This window comes from Electrophorus electricus, chromosome 7 (genome assembly GCF_041902795.1).
Source record: "Electrophorus electricus isolate QZ-2024a chromosome 7, ASM4190279v1, whole genome shotgun sequence".
Lineage (NCBI taxonomy): Eukaryota > Metazoa > Chordata > Actinopteri > Gymnotiformes > Gymnotidae > Electrophorus > Electrophorus electricus.
In genome coordinates, this window is record NC_137503.1 from 5,579,637 (window position 1) to 5,597,752 (window position 18,116).

The window sequence follows — 18,116 nt, forward strand, 5'->3', positions numbered from 1 at the left end:
ACAGGACCAGCATGACAACAGCTTGCCCTTTAACCTCCCTTTTCAAGTGACACCCCCCACCCCCAGCTCTGAAAGTGCCAGCTGTCAGCAGGACAGCCAGGCAGGGTGAGAGTTATTCATTTGGTGCATCTATATCTCTGTCACCAACCAGCTGTCTCTAATTTTCTTAGATGTAACATAAAGTGAGAGAGAAAAAGAGAGAGCGAGAGAGAGAGAGAGAGAGAGAGAGAGAGCGAGAGAGAGAGAAAGAGAGAGAGAGAGAGAGAGAGAGAGAGAGAGAGAGAAAGAGAGAGCGAGAGAGAGAGAGAGCAAGAGAGAGAGAAAGAGAGAGAGAGAGAGAGAGAGAGAGAGAAAGAGAGAGCGAGAGAGAGAGAGAGAGAGAGAAAGAGAGAGAGAGAGAGAGAAAGAGAGAGAGAGAGAGAGAGAGAGAGAGAAAGAGAGAGAGAGAGAGAGAGAGAGAAAGATAGAGAGAGAGAGAGAGAGAGAGAGAGAGAGAGAGAGAGAGAGAGAGAGGGAGTATGTATGCATGCCGAGGGGTATTGTAACTTACGAAAGTTTAATAGAGAAAAGCGAAATGTTCTTTCTCTTCCTTGTCCTCTCCATAAATCATACCCACCACACACACACTCATATACTCTTTCCTCTCAGCGGATGCTCATCAGTAGAACTGCTACATATAGAGATCCCATCTTTAATGGAAGTAAATGGAGCATGGCTTTGGGAACAAACAAAAAAAAAACACCAGGTATCTATGGAAACCTAAAATAGGAATCAGACGTGGATACAGCAAAATGAGCAGGATTGTCAACTGACCATCTTCTGATCTAAGGAAAGACAAATAATTGATAACATCATAAGCCAATAACATCATAAGGGTCTTCATCCAGAACTCAGTGGAACACTGGAGGAATATTAGAAACCAACTTGAAAACAATTCCCCAACTTACCATAAAGTGTGATATATACTAAAGAGATGCACTACCCCCACTGTATAGACCTGAATATTCTAGTCACATCGTCAACAAGTCAGTATGAGTACCAACTTAGGAGTGGAATTACCATCAGCCACCTGTACATGGATGACTTCATGCAGTACAGCAAGATGGAAAGGGGCACAGAGTCACTGATCCACCTGACCAGCGTCTACTTAAAGGATGTTGGAATATCATTTGGAATGGAAAAGTGTGGGTATATAAAGGTCCTGGGGGACAGCTACAAATATTTGGGGTGCTATTCTATGCTATACCAATGGGAGTCTTTAGGCAACAGTTATAACACTGCATTTGCCTTCCTCTGTAACCTGACTGAAAATTGTAAGTCACTCTGGATATTAGCATCTGCCAAATGTGTTAAATGTTTCTTAAGAGCCAGTTGAATGGGAATAATAAGATCACAGATCAATGTCCTGCCAGTCATCAGATTCCTCACAAGCACAATAAAGCTGGACAAGAGAAGAGCTGGAAGTTGCTGATGTAAAGACTAGAAAGCTCCTGACAATGCATGGGGCACTCCACCCAAGATCCAACATCCAAAGCTGTACACTTCTTAACCTATAAAATCCTTAATGGCCTGTCCAGTGACTAAGGCCAACCCCACGGGCAACCCCACAGATCCATACTGGCCTCCCAGTGATTAAGGCCATACCCAGCTATATTAGCACTGTTAATGCACGCTCAGTGCCACCATCTGCAGGTACCATTCTAGATCTGACAATGACATCAGACTGCAATCCACTCACCTGCCCAGGCCTCCATATACCTGAAACACTGAACTCATCAGCCATTCCATCTTTGTAATGCATTTCCCCCAACCAGACTGTTCTCTCACCATCTACAGCCACTGACTAGCCCTTTAAGCTACTTCGGTTCATTCCTTTAAAGCTATCCTTATCTTACAGCCTCTAAAACCAAGTTCCACAAGTAAGGATGTGACAGACCTAGATAAGCCTGCCACCAATGTTCTCTCACCTCAACCTCCAAGTCATCATATGCTGCTTCTTCCTTTCAAAGACATTGAAATAATCTGTTTACAAAATCAATTGCACTAAATGTTCCATAATGGGCCATATTACAGCATGCATGACAGGGCATCCTCAATAATTAAACATTTTGGGCCAAACACGTCCCATTTGCAATCATGTCATATGCTGTTTACCATCAAACACTTGGTGCTATCATTGTCGGATCTGGCCTATACCTAGTTCTTGGCAATGTTGACATACTAGCACTCCTAACTTGATACTACCATCTGGGACAGATATGGTCATGTGTAGCTGTAGCTAACCCTGCAATTTTAATTTTAAGATGTGAATATGCTTTCATTACACACACTGAGGTCAAGAATTAATGTCATAGCTCTTTGAGTCTGCGCTTCAAGCTTGGTAGCTATTGGCAATTGCTTTTTTCTCTCTCTCTTTTGACATGTTTATGTGTAAGTGGTGCCCAGACGTTACCATCGATACAATACATACTAAACGGGCCATGGAGGGGGTGGTATAATAAGGAAAATAATGCAGAAGACTTCAAATCTGTTTCTCACCATCAGTAGTCTCGCAATCTGACACCAGAATTCAGCAGGGAAACACTACGTTTTTTTGTTGGTGGTTGTGGTGGTGGGATCGATTGATCGATTGATTGATTGATTGATTAATTGATTGATTGATTGATTGATTGATTGATTGATTTGCATAATCTGTATGTTTTGTGTAATGATTGGAGATCAATTAAATAATAGTCACTAAATCATTACTGCATCATTGCGCAATCATTGCCAGCTACTCAATTATAATCTATAAAAAAAGATTTGATTTGAATCTGTGATCAATGTTTTAGTTTTTTTTTTTTTACATAGTCTATTCCTCCACTTCCTTCATTGCTTTCATGCTGTGACTCAAAGAGATTTGTCCAGGCTTAGTATTCTACACTCATACCATTCCACAACAGGAGATTCTGAAGGTAAAAAATACAAGATACCACTCTCTTGCCTGTTTTTTTCTGTCTGTGTAGTAGCAGTTTCTGTCCAACCCACTAGCCTTTCCCCACCCAGACATAGATTGCCCTTGCCTGAGTAGCGATAGGCAACACCTGTTTCTCTTTCCGGTTTCCTTTATAACCTCCTGGTTTCCCTATCCAACTTGCAAAGTATTGTATTACTCTGATTCATACCGGGCATTCCATTTCCTTGTTGCTTCTCCTGGCTATTGACCTCTGCTTCCTTCCTAGACTACACCTCGCTCCTAGCCCTTATAATTACTTCAGACTCTGCCTACTGATTTCGACATTGGATTGGACCTACGACTCTCCCCATTGCAATCTCCCTATCACCAGTAACTACCCTACCAAACCACCTCGCAACTCCTCCCTGCTTGTGTTTCATTTATTTCTCTCTCACGTTTGGATCCTCAGCTACCTGGAATTCGTTACAAGCAGTAAACGCTCACACGCACACACACACATATCATCTCAGCTTGTTTCATCTAAAATGCTGACCAGCAGCTTGAGAAAGAATACCTGGTGTTTTATTCTTGCCCAAGTGCTTGAAGCATGTGTGTGTGTGTTTAGAAATGAAATTGTCTCATGAGGACAGCATGCCCCAGGCAATGAACCATGGTCTTAAAAATAAGTACACACACAATTAAAAATTGCCTTACTGCAGAGCAGCAGGGGAATAGGGGAAGAATGAGAAAATGAAAGAAAGCAATGCATTTCTGTAATTACAGTTGTGTGGAAAGGGATTGTTGTAATCAGAAAAAATAAGAAATGGACAAAGGAAAGTGTAAAGTTTCGCCCCTCCTAGTGTCCTTATTGTCATGGTTACCCCGTCTCGTGTATTTGTTTTGCCTCCGTGTTTTGATTATCTCCTCCTATCATTTGGTTCACCCATATCATTGTTCATTTGCTGGTCATAGTTAATCCTAGCGGTTGTTTGTTAATCTTATTGTCGCTAGTTTCATTTAAGTGTTCTACTGGTTGCTTGTGTATTTCTTATAGCCTTCTACCCTCTTTTGTCATCGTGTTTTGTTTCCGTTTGGTCAGTCATGTATTCCCATGCTCTATGACCCTGGACTGTTCCAACAATTATGATTCTGGATTTGCCCAAAATAAATATCACTCTTCTCCGCGTATGCGTCTGCCCCAAAGCGCCCATTTTTACAGAAAGCAAGAGAGTGACAGAGACCCGTATTCTTTGCCTAGGGGTAGAACTGTGTGCTTCTTTCTGTACTAATCTTACTTGACTTCACCTAATGTTGCATTCTCTAATGATGTATAACAGTAACATGTGACATAAAGCTTATTCACCCATTAGTCAAAGAGATACATTCACTAAATAAAGAAAAAAAAGCAACAATTTCTAGTTTATAAAACAGATTTTATTTTCATTTATATGAGAAAGCATTTTAAGCCTATACAAAGTATATTTGTACAACTTTACAAATAAACATGACTATAAGAATTTGTATCAAATTGTAAAAAGTGTGAAGCTTCAAATTAACGTCTACCTCTTGTAGTCATCCAATTAATTTCAGTGCTTTACTAGTACACTGCATGGGTGTTTTTTTTATTGAGAAGCCTGTCTCACGTAGGGTGGTCACAAAGAACAATAAGCAACCTTACCAAGCCAGCTCTGCCCTCTAGTGTTTGTATTTCTCACACTCTGGGCTTCTAGTAGCGGCCTATGAGTTTGAGGGTGTGGCACAGCATTTTCACCATTCCTAGGACTGTGCACTTCTAGACAGAATTCAATATTAGCAATCTGGAGAGCTTTTAGAACCACTCCTTCACCTTAAAGGTTACAGTCCTGAGTGACCCAGTCAACCACTGGGATAACCTTGATGTTAACCTTCCACATTCTCTCTGTGTCATCTTTTAGTCCCTGGCATTTTTCTAACTTCTTGTATTCCTTCCTTTTGTATGCCAAGATGGAAAAGGACCCCAACTCACAAATTTTAAAGCCAGGATATTGGGATGTCATTCAGGACAAAGGGAAATGAACTACCACAAGGCCATATGACACACCTGGAGGACAAATACCTGAGGATTCTCCAGTTAAAGAGGTACTATGTGGCAGAAAGGAGAGGAGGACAGCAATCTCAAAGTTCTTCTGCAAGGTAAGATAATGGAATGGGAATAAAGAAAGCCATATGAATGCATGGCCTGCCAGTCATCTGATTCCTAGCATGCAAAATAAACTCATGAAGAGAAGAGTAGGAAGCTGCTGACATCAAGACCAGAGAACCCCTCACAGTGCATGGAGCACACCACACAATATCCAACATCCAAACCTAAACAGCAACTGGATGGAGAACAGAAGAGACCAACAAAGTGTAAAATCCATTGTTCAGGATGAGACAGGAAACATCCATAAAAACATCCAAGCAGTGACTCCCAGGGTTGAGCTACTGAGAGAGTGCTCCAAGCAAATAGAAGACGTGGATACCATGGAAACAGAGGTGGTTGGATAGCAGGATAAGCCTATCCATGGAATGTACCACCAACAGATAGCAGAGGTGGACGACATAAGACAATACTACAAATTAATGTGGAAGACACTAATTAGAGATTAGAGACACTAATCATAATAGCACAAAAACAATCACCTATGTACCAAGACCATCCAACACCAAGTATCAGGGTATAACATGCACACGCGCACACACACACACACACACACACACACACACACACACACACACATACACATACACATACACATAAATACATATATATATATATATATATATATATATATATATATATATATATATATATATATATATATATATATATATATATATATATATATATATCAGTAACTCTGTAATAATACTGTAACTCAGTAATTATACTGCATAAATATACTGTAATTACAATAATTGTTCATATTTTCAATGAAAAGCAAAGAGCTTGTAAAGTTCTAGGAGGCAAAGCCAGTTTTTACTACTTTGTTTTACTGCCTCTAAACAAATACTACTAGAAAAACTTTTTTCCCAGCACAGTACTACAGTTATTTTCCATTCTGCCAGTTTAGAAAAGGTACTTTATTTCTGGACCTCTTCCACTGCCACAAGTTTGCATGCCTTTCCTAGCATGGTTTTAAATGGTTATATTTAAGCATGTCAAATACCTCAGATGTTAACAGCTAATATCCAATATCTTTATTATACACCTTTTTTACACTTGCAAAAATGTTAAGAATTTAACAAGAAAAGTCCTTTAAGTTATAGTTATATAAGTTATATAGCCTTGGTTTCTCATTTGTTGAATAGGACTGAAATATTTAAGAGTATGGTCAGCTACCAGGATACTGCTGCTTGTCCAGTAAATTGGCCATCTCCATCCAGGCCAGGTCCCATTGGATCTCTGTCACATCCTGTTTTGTTTGAGGCATTTCCTGCTGGGCACTCACCACTCTGGGTACTTTTGCTGGAAACGACTTGATTCTCGTCCTGAAAAGAAGAGCACATTATGGGTGCTTTTCCCAGCTGTCAGATTTCTAATAACTTATAATGGAAGAAGTTAAAAGCTATATATGTATATGTATATTCAAACACAATAGAGTCCATAAGTCTGAGCCTACTACAAACGTTTCTTCAGAATTTATCAAAAATATACCTTTTTAGTATAGCATTCTCTGTGTTATCATTGTGGTGTTTAAGCTGTGAAGAAGGACTGGAAATGTTGACAGAGCTTTCTGAAGTTAATTGTGGCCAAAGTTCTCCCCTGCGTTTTCAAGATATACTCTGTTGGAAAGGTCGTGGTAATAGATCCTTGGTAATGCACATTTCAACCATGTTATATAAGGATGCATATAAAATGCAAACTGCAATTCTGACACGTTCAGAATATTACAAGTTGCAGACTAGAAAAACCTTCAATTTATGGAAAAGTGTTGCATATTATTATTTTAGCTTGTTGACTAAATATCTGCAGCTAAATAATTTTTTGAAAATGTCAACTGTGGTTATCAGCAACATCTGCTATACCTGAGACTTGGTACAAGAAGAAAAATCAGTAGAATGAGAAGTAGAATGACCACAATGGCACAGACTACACCAAGCCAGGGCCCTGTGGAACACAGGTGGAAGCATATAGAAGTATGAGCATACCGTAGTAACCATGACTGACTAAAGTGAAAAAATATACCACAGTTACATACCTGTAGAGCCTTCTTCCTCTGAGTGAGCTTTGGCATTATATAGAAGTAAACAACTATGACTCATAAAATCTGAGGATTAAATTGTTTGAATGATGTTTAAAATAGAAAAGCAGACATTTACCTCTTACTGACAGCCAGCTATCTGGACGCTCCAGAGCAGATGTAAGGTCAGCACACTTGTTGAAACCTTCATGGGCCTTGGTGAGATTTCTGACTGTCACCTCAGCATCATTCATGAACTTGACACCATCTTTGTAGATGAAAGTCTGGTTTAAACGGTTGATTCATGCCTTACACACTAGAGTCACATTCCCCTCCATCATAACCTGGCCTGGTATCAGTACTATCATATTACCATCCATAGAAAGAGACAGAAGGCCATGGTGACTACTGTGTTTCACTGTAAAACACTTGAGTCTCATGCATTTGACAGAACCTTTGTAAACTGTGCTTATGAAATGTCACAAATATACAGATAACTAAGATAAAAGTTTGGTTTGCAATATGTTTTTAGACTGCTATGTTGGATTAGTTGATTTTAGGTAAACCGGTGATACATATATATTTTGTATTTTCTTTATTTGAATGTTAAAAGGTCTGCTGTTTTTCTTTCCTTTTAAAAGAAACCAAGCTGCCACTTCTCAGTGCAGCAAGACTCTCCCCCATCACAGGACTGCATAAACTAGATGGATGTGTGCTACTTCTGCCTTTTGGACTACTGGCTATTGTCAAGTGCCCCAATCTAGTCAAAGCTTTAATTTAATTAACCACAAATATACACATACATCAATCTCACTGTTCAACTGTAGCCTCCTTCATTAGGAATGTTATTGATTCATCTATTGCAGCAACAGGTAGAAGATTAGATATTATATACGGCAAACTGTAAACATACTAGGTATTGCCCTCTCTTGCCTTCATGCACTCATCTGCACTGCCACTGACTAAGCATTTTTAAGTCAGTAGTAGAGGGTATAAGTAACAGAGTACAAATCCTGACACCATATTCTGACCCAAATCACTGTCTCAACTGGATATGCTATGTCAGGCTGTGAAACAATGTCTCATGTCAAAGATACTTCCTGAGAAAAACCTGAAAATTGTGTTTAAATGCTCATTGCCAACTGAATACAAAGTGTACTCTGCGTTGTGCCTGGGTGGGGGAGTTATGGCAAACTAATAGAAGAGCCATGTAAATGAGATAGCACAAGGCAAGGTGTTTTATTCAATAATATTATGAAAATATGTGCAAGTACCATGTCTATTTTTTAGCACAGCATCCAAATCAAAGCACAATCTTGCATTTTCATAATGCCTTAGATGCTAGATATGCGCAATATTTACATAATATTGACCATCAATGATTACGATTATTTATAGATATAAAATTGCTATCCTTTATCATTTTTTAACTCATTTAACTGGGCAGGAAAAAAATGTAAATGTTCTGTTTTCATTTTCTTTCAGTTTGTTGCACACACTCAATTATAACTACTAATTTCTGGTGAAGTCTCTTCCCAGCTAATATGTTGTGCCTTAACAGTGTAATGATATACATTATTGCAGTTGCAAAAGTTTGCTCACGTCATGCTTGCACCTCATGCCCAAGCACATTGGTCTTGTCCTCATTAAACTGCTCGTGATGCTGCCCTTTTTGGTATGCATTTGGGTGTTTAATGCAGCTAGTACAAAAATACGCGATGTGTAATGTGATTGACTGAGAAAATACTAATTAATCACCGCACCCATACTCCACTGCACCCAACTTTTGTACATAGCGTGAATAAAAACAGTGAATGTCATTTGGACATTTGGACTTTATTACTATGTGTCATTAAATTAGTGCTAAATTAGATTTAAATGGCATAATGTTGCTGTAATGACACATTTTTGGAAGTTAAATTAGAATGTCTATTGATCCTGAGCTCACCGCTCACTGTGACGCTGATGGCTTTGCTGCGCTGGTCTCCGTCAACACTTCTGCACCAGTAGAGGCCACTCATCCTGCTAGAGACATTCTTCAAAATGCACTCCTCTGGGCTCTCCTCAGTGACTCTGCCCTCCATCTGTGAACAGCCAGTGTCAACTACTGTCCCACGAAGCCGCATCTGCTCCCAGCCTTCTCTTTTAACACCTCGAACTGAGCAGCGCAGAGAAAACATCTCCCCTTTCAGGTGCTGCCTGCTGTCAGGGTGGATCTCCAAGGACATGGAAGGTGAGTCTCAAGAGAGATGACATATGGTATGTTGACATATGGTATGACATACACTATATGTATAATTCAGAGAAGTAAAACATTATGGAAACCATTTTAGTTGTTGATTTAGTTTGTCATGCTTACCTGCTGTAACAGTTAAAGATATATGGTTACTTAGTAAGGTTTCATTTGTACACTCTTTCAATGCTCTACACCAGTATGACCCACTGTCTTCAGCAGTCACAGCTGAAATGGAGTAACTGTAATTGTTCACCCTGTGACCATGACTGGGAGTAGCAGGCTTGCTGAGGTTGTGTTTAAACCAACTGTAGATCCACACCTCAGAAACATTTCCTTCAACTCCACACGTCAGAACAATGGATTCCCCATGATAGAAGCATGTCCCCTGGGGCCAGGCAGTTAAGACAGCCTGCCCTGGAAGAACAAATGGATTACTTTAAAATATATTTTTAAAAATGTGAACAAGGACTAATTAATTTGAGATAAAATCACAAAAAACATGACTGTATGTTTGTATCATATGTGTTCGTGTACATGTCTATATTAATGGTTCCTACCATCAGATGCTCCATGTTTCACCAATTTCAAGAATAGCACTAAAAAGTAAAACAGTTTGATAATGCAATTATTCTCTATGACATGTCCCCTTAACCATCACTTAGTGAAAAAAAAAACTTCTATAAGTTTTATAAGCAGTACATGTCAGAACCTATGATATGCTCTAAAAAAAAACCACATTAAAACCTCCAGCATACAGCCAATATCTCAACTATAAACATAACTATGATAAACTGTTACATTAACAAGTCTCAGAAAAGCTCACCTATAGGCACAACAAAAGACATTTTCTTCAACAGAGGATTATTGTTCTCTTATACAGAAGGCAAAGTTAAAACTATAGAGCTCACAACAGCTACAAATGCATTTAAATTCCTCAAAGAATTCTCATGCCCCTCCTCTTCCTCTTACAGATATACAGATAAATGTGCTATCCCACTATCCAAGCCACCAAAAATACTGTGGTAAACATATCTGGTATTTTGAACATGGTACTACAATGGAAATTATACATAACTGATAGCATCATTGTAAAATTATTGCACACTACTGGCAAAGAAGGGAAAATGTTTTGATATGCACAAAACAGACATTTCTGTAAGCCTGAAGAAAAATGAGCATATTAATGATATGATCAGGAATTTTCAAAATCTTGCTTAAGATTATTGCATGAGATTTATTGTTAATGGTATCACTGAAAATAATATGGCAATGTAAAGCACAGAAGAGATCAAGATAACCTCCTTTTCATTTAGATTTATGGCCATCAGTATCCTTGTCAGTCCTGATCTCTTCAAGATTCTCAGTGCATTTTCTGGTGATGATAAAAATTGTAGTTTGTGTGTGTGTGTGTGTGTGTGTGTGTGTGTGTGTGTGTGTGTGTGTGTGTGTGTGTGTGTGTGTGTGTGTGTGTGTGTGTTTTGTTTTTTCAAACTTATAACTTTTCATCTTTATCGTAAGACACACATTTGATCACCAAATTACATTCAGGAAGGCTGGATGTAAAATCACGTAAAATCAAAAGCGCAATTACACTGGGACTTTTAAGTTGGACAAGTGAAATAATGACACCCCCGAACCGGAAATAATTTCAAGAGCGTCGTCAGTGATAGGACAATTATTTTTTAAAGCTGTTATAGTACTCTAGCTAACCCTTGAGTGGGACGTACAGAGGACTACAGCGAGTAACTTCATTAGGAAGCAGTATCTTTATAACTAGCCAGTGTGAGCCTACATCATCATCATGCAGTGTGTGCAGCTTGATGTACTAAGTCGGCACACATATTAGATATACACTTTTCTTTTTACGACCAGGGTAATTCAGTTCCGCGCGTGCGCGAAATCACTATGCCTTCCTCTGATGCGTTTGGTTTTTGTTTCTAAAGCAAAATTTATATTTTACGTGTAAAACAGCTTGCACTTAAACGCGTGCTTTAAAGCTTAGAAGGTACTGATAGCAGAGGTTTTAATGTACAAACATTAGTTGGATAATTAGTTGCTTTCGCTCATTTTCAGCCTCTGTGTATTTTAGCTAGCTTGTTAGCTAGTTTTAATTAAGTTGTCTTTAAATAGTTAATGTAAATGTGTGGTTCCTTACAGAAGTATTGTTCATGCTTTAATGTATTATTACTGCTTGACAGATTGATTGGTCGTATATCTTGGATATCCCACAGCCTAAAAGGACATAATATTTGGAAAGTTTGTTCCAAACACAAATACACTGTATTATATGGCACAGTAATGAGTTTGCATCACTGTTTTAGGTTTCCGTTATCCCATTTAAAATGTACCTAGATAAGTGATGTCCTTGCAACATGTTGCAGTTAAATTTGATCACAGCATAACAGCATGTGCATTACATGAAACTTGTTAAAGGCAATAAGAATAAAATACAACCACTTGCTTCAGTCTTGTGCTTTAAATATTCCTAAACTGTAATATACAGGAGTAAAAATCTCACTTGTCTATTCTGCAATAATTGTAATCATACAAAAGCATTTTACATTTTAAATCAGTAGCAACAGGGTGTTCATGCTCCATCCATTTTAATTTGTAAACTGGACAAAACGATTCCTTATCGACTGGAGACTTCTGGACATAGTTGTGGTGGTATTGACTTTCACAAAACTCAGAGTGTGGCATTTTGAGCAAAGGAGTGAGACTAAACAAAAAATGGATTTTTATGAATAAAGCAACAAAGACAAGCGGGACCAAACTGAGGGTAAAACACAACAGAAAAGCAAGTAAGCACAAGGGGAAACATGACAAACTAGAAATGGCAGAGTCATCCTGTTCATAGGCTTGCAAAACATTCTCAAGCTGGAGAAGGTCAATGTAAAGCACTGACTGGCTGATCCTCTAGGCTTAAGTAGGGAGGGTATAATAAGCTGTGGGTGTAAGTGACTATTAGTAAATGGGTGATTGTGAACATGAAAGTGGATGTATGTCATGATTGGTGCAGTAACTGATGATTGACAGGCTGGAGGTGTCTTAATGGCAGGAGGGTGAATGGGGCTGTGTGGGTGATTCGAAATAGTCTACTACAGACTACTTATGTAGTGATTTGGCCCCTATGCAGTATGCACAAGATACCCAGATGACTTACTTCTGCCAAATATTCCAGTATGTGACCTTAACTATCTTTGTGGTGTACTGCATCATGCAACTGTGTCAGAAAATCTTCCCCAAGTGGGTGGAACCTTCATACATTCACATGATCTTGTAGTATGGTTTGCAATTGCCACATACTGGATACTATACTGCATACTACTATGGGGACCAATATACAGTATATACTGTAGTAGGCTATTTTGAACAGAGCCTCTGTGTGTGTGTGTGTGTGTGTGTGTGTGTGTGTGTGTGTGTGTGTGTGTGTGTGTGTGTGTGTGTGTGTGTGTGTGTGTGTTGGGGCATGGCACATAGCATATCAGGAAATAAATCAACCAGGTCTTCTAACTCATAACTGCCCATCTAGAACTTTGACATTACTATCACTGTTTACAGTTCTAGTCCAATGACCTCTCATTCCTCCCTAAATAAAAATGATCCAGTGTGTCTATTAGAAATGGTTATGATGATGGTCCTGAGAGGTACCAGAAACCCATTAAATGATTTCTGTTAATCCATTAAAAATGCATAATTAGTTAATACTTGTTTGCTGCAGCAAAATCTTGCAACTACTACTCCCACCCCCAAAAAAAAGTAAACCCTGAGGTTAACAGAAAATAAGGGAAATTAAATACAGATTGAAGTATTTTACCTGTCTGTTACACAGATGCTCTCATCCAGAGCGATTTTCAAAACGTGAAAACAATGGAAGCCAAAGCAATACAATAATATAGGAGATATATATCTATATCTTAAAAGACAAGAACCATTACATATATTTAGTAATAGTGTTGACAGTTAGTTAAATGCAGCTTTTTTAAGTGTGAAGACATTAAGAGAAATTATTGTGAATTAAGTGTAAATGAGTGCAGAAGTTACCTTAAGTACTGCCTGAAACGGTGAGTATACAGGAAATGAGCTGTGTGGAGTTTAGGGGGGGGGGGGGTGTTCCATCACTAAAGAGTATGGAAACTAAATCAGCATGACCTAGACATACATGTAAGTTTAAATGTTAAGAAGGAGCATGTCAAGGGTCCAGAGGTGGAAGCCAGGGTGCATAGTAGTGACAGGCAGAGCCTTTTGAAGCCTGGAATGTTCTTACTCAGACAGTAAGCTAGTGTAGTGATTTCAGGAGTGGAGTCACATGGGAGAACTTTGGGAAGTTATGGACAAGATGAGCTGTAGCATCTTGAATGCTTTGTAGAGGAGAAACACCATATAAAGAAAGGCATGCAAACTGCAAGTGCGAGTCAAATCCGGAGATGACTAGAGCTTACTGATACTCATCACTACTGATCATAGTGATATAGTGCACAAAAACAAAAGATCAAACCCCTGAGGAACTCCAGTAGTGAGACTGGGTGAGGTTAAAGGTGAGCCATTCCAGGCTACATGGCAGAATAAATCTTGGAGGTGATGAGAACCAAGCAAGAGAAGTGCTGCCAATGGTCTGAAAGTGTTGAAATAAGCATGTAGTGATTTACACTATCAAAAGCAGCACACAAGTAGTAGGATGAGAATAGAAGACATATGACCAGAATTAAGAAGGGATGTGTTTCCTGGTAGGTGGTCCGCCATAAAAAAAAAACCTTCCCTTTGTAACTCATTCTGTTGATCCTAGCTCAAAGTTATGGCTAATAAGCCATGTAGTCTTATTTTAACCATACAGACACGAATAGGCAGCTTATGTTCCCTGCATAAGTTTAATGGATGCAACACCATAACAAGTATATAGGTTAATGTATTTACACGTCGGATATATAATACTTAAATAAAATGCTGTGTTGACTAAAATGATCCTATGCCCATTATTCTAATCAGTATAGAACTAAAATAAACATGGATTACCTCTGGTTTCGATTGAAAGACACTTAGTTATGCTCTGTAAATCCGCGTTTTCCATCACTGTGGACTGATATGTGCAGTCTTTGTCTCGTTATTTTTGATCGATCTATAGACTTAATGTAAACTGGGATTGCACCCGATTTCGAGTGAAAGGCTTCAGGCGCGCTCACGAGAAGGGGACGCGCCTCGCGGCGGCGTTGAACTCCGAATAACACCGGTGCTTAGTACAGTCCATTTTGGTAAAGAAAGTTGTATCACGCTATTAGCTAGCTAGATACGTTTCCCTACTGTTGTAAATATAGGAGAATGGATGATTATGTGCTTGTAAATTATTTAGCCAGCTATTTTTCTCGACTGAATAATTATAACCTACGTTAATATCATTTGTTGTGAGTGAGCTAGGTTAGCTAACCCTAGCTAGGTTAGCTATCTGAGTGCACCCATGTCGTTAAGACCGTCATCTATGGATTAATGTTTAGGCTAGTTATATAAAGCTATATTAATGTTTAGACTATATAAGACTATATTTAGGTGATAAATATTGTAACCCCAATATGTAAACCACGCAACGTGTCCTAATCTTGAATATTGTCAAACGCAATTACAGTAAAGCTTCTACTTTTCTATTTTTTTATACATCGTGTGTTCAGATGAGGAAAAAAAACGTTTCGTATGTCTCGCAGTCAGTAAAATAAAATCCTTATCCTAGGCAGAAATGCTTGCTTTTCCGTCGCGGTGAGATACAGCTAACCTAGCTACTTGTTTGGCCCATTTTAGTAAGTCAGGTGACAAGTCAGCAGGTTCTTGCTTCCTTCCTCGGCCACTGACAAAACTTGGAATATTCTGTTATTTGAGAAAGACGACCTCCAGTTTCGCAGCTAATTGTTTAGAAAGACAGTCTTTTATAAATCTATTTACGACTTGATTTGATTTAAATTTTCTCGTGTCTTTAGGGATACAAAGCAAATATGAATGATTTTGCAGTCCTGAACACCGGGCGAAAGATGCCTCTCGTAGGACTTGGAACATGGAAGAGTGAACCTGGAAAGGTTAGTCTTGAATAACACTCGATATTACCTTATGATATGTTGCTTTTAATTTAAGGTTTACACCTGAAACCAGTCATATTCAGTGATAAAAGCAGAGCTGGTTTCAGCTAGTCTTTATATTTATGATTGCAGGTGAAACAGGCAGTTATTTGGGCCCTTCAGGCTGGCTATAGGCACATCGACTGTGCTGCAGTTTATGGAAATGAATCAGAAATTGGTGAAGCTTTTCAGGAGATGTTGGGGCCTGACAAAGTGAGTCAGAAAAGCAGAATCATCCAAATAGTATTAATCAGCCTGCATCCATTAGAGAGACACTCAAACTCTAATAATTCAGCATGTGTTTCTCGCATTCTCTGTCCTCACTCTCAGGCATTGAGGCGAGAGGATGTATTTGTGACCTCAAAACTGTGGAACACACGACATCACCCAGAGGATGTGGAACCAGCTCTGCTCAAGAGCTTGAGCGAGCTGAAGCTGGAGTACCTTGATCTGTATCTTATTCACTGGCCCTATGCCTTCCAGTGAGCCTCCTGCCCTGAGCAATGTACACTAATGGATAGACTCTCACATGACCTACTCACAAAGGGAGCCTGATACAGACATTAGACCTTAATAGTGTAGTTCACACATGAAGCTCTTTATGTGACAGGATTCAGATTTAAACTGAAGGCCTGTTTTTGAATGTGTACTATAGTAAACATAGAATGTGTACTATAATAAACAATACGCTATTACATATTTCACATCCTGATAAACTTTTGTACATTATTGTAAAGTGAACTGATTATATCTCTACATGTAGTAATAACTATGGAACTGATCTCTGCTAGCTGTACAGCTATTGTGGTATTAAGAATTGATTTCAGTCATTTATTGTAAATTTGTCATAAAATATTGAACTCCGTCTTTTCTCCCCATCCCACCTCCCCTCTTTTTTCAGACAAGGAGATATGACTTTCCCTAAAAAGGAAGATGGATCCATAATATATGATGATATTGACTACAAGGTGACATGGGCTGCCATGGAGAAACTTGTGGAAAAGGGACTTGTGAGGGCCATTGGGCTCTCAAACTTCAACAGCAGACAGATTGATGATGTCCTGTCAGTAGCTAATATAAAGCCATCTGTTTTACAGGTTGTTGTTTACGGATTAAATTACTATTGTGTTGTTACTGTTATGTTTTTTGGACATACTCCATTGTGTGGTCCTTTTCATTTTAATGCTTTTTTTGCAGGTGGAAGGCCACCCTTACCTGGCTCAAGTGGAGCTACTGGCTCACTGCAGGGACAGGGGGATAGTGATGACTGCCTACAGTCCACTGGGCTCTCCTGACCGAGCCTGGAAGAGACCAGATGAGCCGGTTCTATTACAGGACCCAGTCATTTCTGCTTTGGCCAAGAAGTACAACAGGTCTCCTGCACAAGTCATAATCAGGTAAATACGGTATAATACTCAAATCCTCGATAACACGGAGTGAGATTCTAACAATTGCAATTACTGTTTGCTGGAATGAATAAATGGCACCACATGTTGCAATTTTTGCTGGCTTATTTTGAAAATTGCACAAATAAATTAAAGTACACTTAAACCGACTTTATGGCAGGTGGCAAACCCAGCGAGGAGTTGTGACAATCCCAAAGAGTGTTACAGAGTCTCGCATCAAGGAAAATTTACAGGTTATTTTTCTTCTAAAGTGAAAGTCATGTTTATCATCCAGCATCACTGTGGTAATTTGGCACATACATGCTGTTGTTTGTCCACACAGGTCTTTGAATTCACTCTGGAGCCTGAAGAGATGAACAATATATCAGAATTAAATAAAGGCTGGCGTTACATACTACCAGTAATTACTGTAAGGTTTCAGTCGTTTCAGGGTTTTTTTTTTAATAACTTCAATAATAGTTACCAAATCACTTAACAGATGTGGCAAAAAGCAAAGGGGTGAAACTGCATGTGGTGTGTAATTCACGTTATCATTGTCACACTTAGAAACAAAGCCCAATTTTTGAGTTTTGTTTACTTTGCAGGTTGAAGACAAGCTTGTACCAAGGGATGCGGGACATCCACACTACCCCTTCAATGATCCTTATTAAAACATTCTGCTGCAAGATTCTGTGCCTTCCACCCAACTTCAGTTGACCCCTCTGTATACATTACACATTAAATGTTTTTCTAATTGATTTGGAGTATTTGTGAGCCGTTTTATTTTTAGTTTGTTTTAAGAACTTTTCATTACTATTATTATTGGATGCTCTGTCAGTTATGCAATGATTGGATTTCCACAAATACCCTTTTAATATTTAGTATATAGCTCACTGGATGATTAAAAACATGTGAAGGTTGCAAGTCATGTTCATCACCTTAAGAAGTTAAACCTATCTGCTTACCAAATGAAGATCAGCAGTCACCTCAAGGCAGAGCAAATTATAAGTGTGGTTTTTGTATAATGTCATGCTAGTTTGTATACAAGGTGGGGGCTATATCTCTACCATAAATGTAGATTTACTTGTGTCTCCTATTATTTCATCCCCCAATATCTTCTATTTACTGGAATAAGTCCGTCAGCTATAGGTAGAAATGTGCAGTGGGGTTATATTTTGAAGGGGGAAAAAACCTTGTGTATAGATAAGAGATCAGAAGCAGAAGTGCTGTTGAAAAACATCGTGTGTGATAGGTAACATT

The 18,116-nt window shown here is 38.8% G+C and overlaps 2 protein-coding genes across 2 annotated transcripts; one reads left to right on the plus strand and one right to left on the minus strand.

Annotated features, from left to right (window-relative positions):
• Positions 1-7,052: 7,052 nt before the first annotated feature.
• LOC145658788 (uncharacterized) lies at positions 7,053-9,965 on the minus strand. The gene is made up of 4 exons (XM_081718294.1): positions 9,931-9,965; positions 9,497-9,787; positions 9,086-9,376; positions 7,053-7,405 (listed from the first exon to the last, which is right to left on the minus strand). Exons 3-4 carry the CDS (start codon positions 9,363-9,365, stop codon positions 7,209-7,211), a joined length of 477 nt encoding a protein of 158 aa, XP_081574420.1. The 5' UTR covers positions 9,366-9,376; positions 9,497-9,787; positions 9,931-9,965; the 3' UTR covers positions 7,053-7,208.
• A 4,517-nt stretch (positions 9,966-14,482) lies between these two features.
• akr1a1b (aldo-keto reductase family 1, member A1b (aldehyde reductase)) lies at positions 14,483-17,614 on the plus strand. Its single transcript, XM_027024089.3, has 9 exons — positions 14,483-14,622; positions 15,337-15,432; positions 15,565-15,684; positions 15,802-15,953; positions 16,373-16,568; positions 16,669-16,868; positions 17,038-17,110; positions 17,200-17,286; positions 17,462-17,614. The coding sequence occupies exons 2-9, from the start codon at positions 15,352-15,354 to the stop codon at positions 17,525-17,527; spliced, it is 975 nt and encodes a 324-aa protein (XP_026879890.2). The 5' UTR covers positions 14,483-14,622; positions 15,337-15,351; the 3' UTR covers positions 17,528-17,614.
• The last annotated feature ends 502 nt before the right edge of the window (positions 17,615-18,116 follow it).

What these genes read in the sequence shown, in the direction of transcription:
- LOC145658788 (XM_081718294.1), bottom strand. Translation starts at nt 9,365, where the DNA reads ATGTCCTTGGAGATCCACCCTGACAGCAGGCAGCACCTGAAAGGGGAG. An exon ending in CATCAGCGTCACAGTGAGCG is followed by an intron (nt 7,406 to 9,085) that starts GTGAGCTCAGGA and finishes TCATCTACAAAG; the next exon opens with ATGGTGTCAAGTTCATGAAT.
- akr1a1b (XM_027024089.3), top strand. Translation starts at nt 15,352, where the DNA reads ATGAATGATTTTGCAGTCCTGAACACCGGGCGAAAGATGCCTCTCGTA. An exon ending in GGAAGAGTGAACCTGGAAAG is followed by an intron (nt 15,433 to 15,564) that starts GTTAGTCTTGAA and finishes TTATGATTGCAG; the next exon opens with GTGAAACAGGCAGTTATTTG. An exon ending in GCATCAAGGAAAATTTACAG is followed by an intron (nt 17,111 to 17,199) that starts GTTATTTTTCTT and finishes TTGTCCACACAG; the next exon opens with GTCTTTGAATTCACTCTGGA.